Source organism: Helobdella robusta (assembly GCF_000326865.2).
Source record: "Helobdella robusta unplaced genomic scaffold HELROscaffold_52, whole genome shotgun sequence".
NCBI lineage: Eukaryota > Metazoa > Annelida > Clitellata > Rhynchobdellida > Glossiphoniidae > Helobdella > Helobdella robusta.
The window spans coordinates 1-1,159 of record NW_008705269.1 but is presented as its reverse complement, the minus strand read 5'-3'; the positions used below and the strand labels follow the sequence as shown (position 1 = coordinate 1,159).

General features: G+C 31.9%; 1 protein-coding gene across 1 annotated transcript in view; it reads right to left on the bottom strand.

The window, feature by feature from the left end:
- Positions 1-849, bottom strand: part of HELRODRAFT_179062 (hypothetical protein) — a gene marked incomplete at both ends in the record, with an annotated part of 4,665 nt that extends 3,816 nt beyond the window's left edge. Inside the window, 2 exons of the mRNA XM_009027939.1 lie at positions 43-230; positions 504-849. Of these exons, the coding sequence (XP_009026187.1) occupies positions 43-230; positions 504-849 (534 nt within the window). The remainder of the gene's footprint in view (positions 1-42; positions 231-503) is intronic.
- Positions 850-1,159: the final 310 nt, after the last annotated feature.

Below are 1,159 nucleotides of genomic sequence, written 5' to 3'. Positions count from 1 at the left end.
TGGAGTAAATTCATTATCAACAACTCTTAAGCAAATGCTGACTTGTTCTTTAATTGCAATGTCACAAGTTTCGTCTAAAAGTATGGCGTAATACTTTCTCAAATGAATATCACTTATAACAGATCTGAGAACGCTGTGTGACATAATTTCCAACAATTCATTTTGAATATCTTTTGAAGTCCATTGATAGGATGTTTGTTCAAGCCATTGCTGTAATTCAGGACTATCTTCTGCACGCAGACGTAAAAGACAGTGAAAATTTGAATCATCATCGTCATGAGAGCGTATAGCGATATTTTGAACAGACAAATATTGTAAAGTGGTTATAATTTTAAACATCGCGGTCTTTGCTAAAGTTCGTTGTTTTTCATGAGCTGTAACTAAGTGTCCAGCAACATTTGTTCCTGATCGTAGGTGAGACATTTTCATGACTGCTTCGCGGTGGCTGCAAGATTTGTCGTGGGATTGGAATCTCTATAAAGCGTGTTTCCAATTTGAAAAACCTTCATCTATAAAACACATGTCACGCTTTGTACTAAATTTAAACAAATTCAGCTTTTCACATTCTTTGCATATTTTGCAAAATGCTCTTGTCGCGTTGCTATTGTTATTGTCAGTCATCGACTCCAACCAGCCGTATAGCTTTAGCCATGAATTCTGAAATTGTCTTCCAACGGTTTGCTCAGCTGATTTTTTTGGAACGTCGTTTATAATTTCATCACCTAATCTTTTTTCAGCAGACGTTATATTTGCGGAAATTATAATATCACATTTCTCATCAACAGATGCAGAAGCAGAGGATTCTTTTACAAAAACCTTTTTAGGAAGTTTTTGAATGAATTTATCCATTATTCAAAAATAAATACAATCGGAAAAATTGCTGAATTTTCAAACTAATGATTATTTAAATTTGTAAAAATTAGTCATAAATTATTCATATTATTCAAATTATATAATTATTTATTAGGTATCCAAAGCAACGGTGGCGGTTTAAACAAAGATAGTTAATTGTTTCAAGATCTTGTTCAATTTATGTTTTTCCAAACTTTTTTTGTGCTTCAGATCGTGACTTTTTTCAATCCTAGCTTTAAAATAACGATAATCAAAACCAATGGAAACAATGTAAACATTAATTCTGATTTTTAAAAATGTCAGTTTT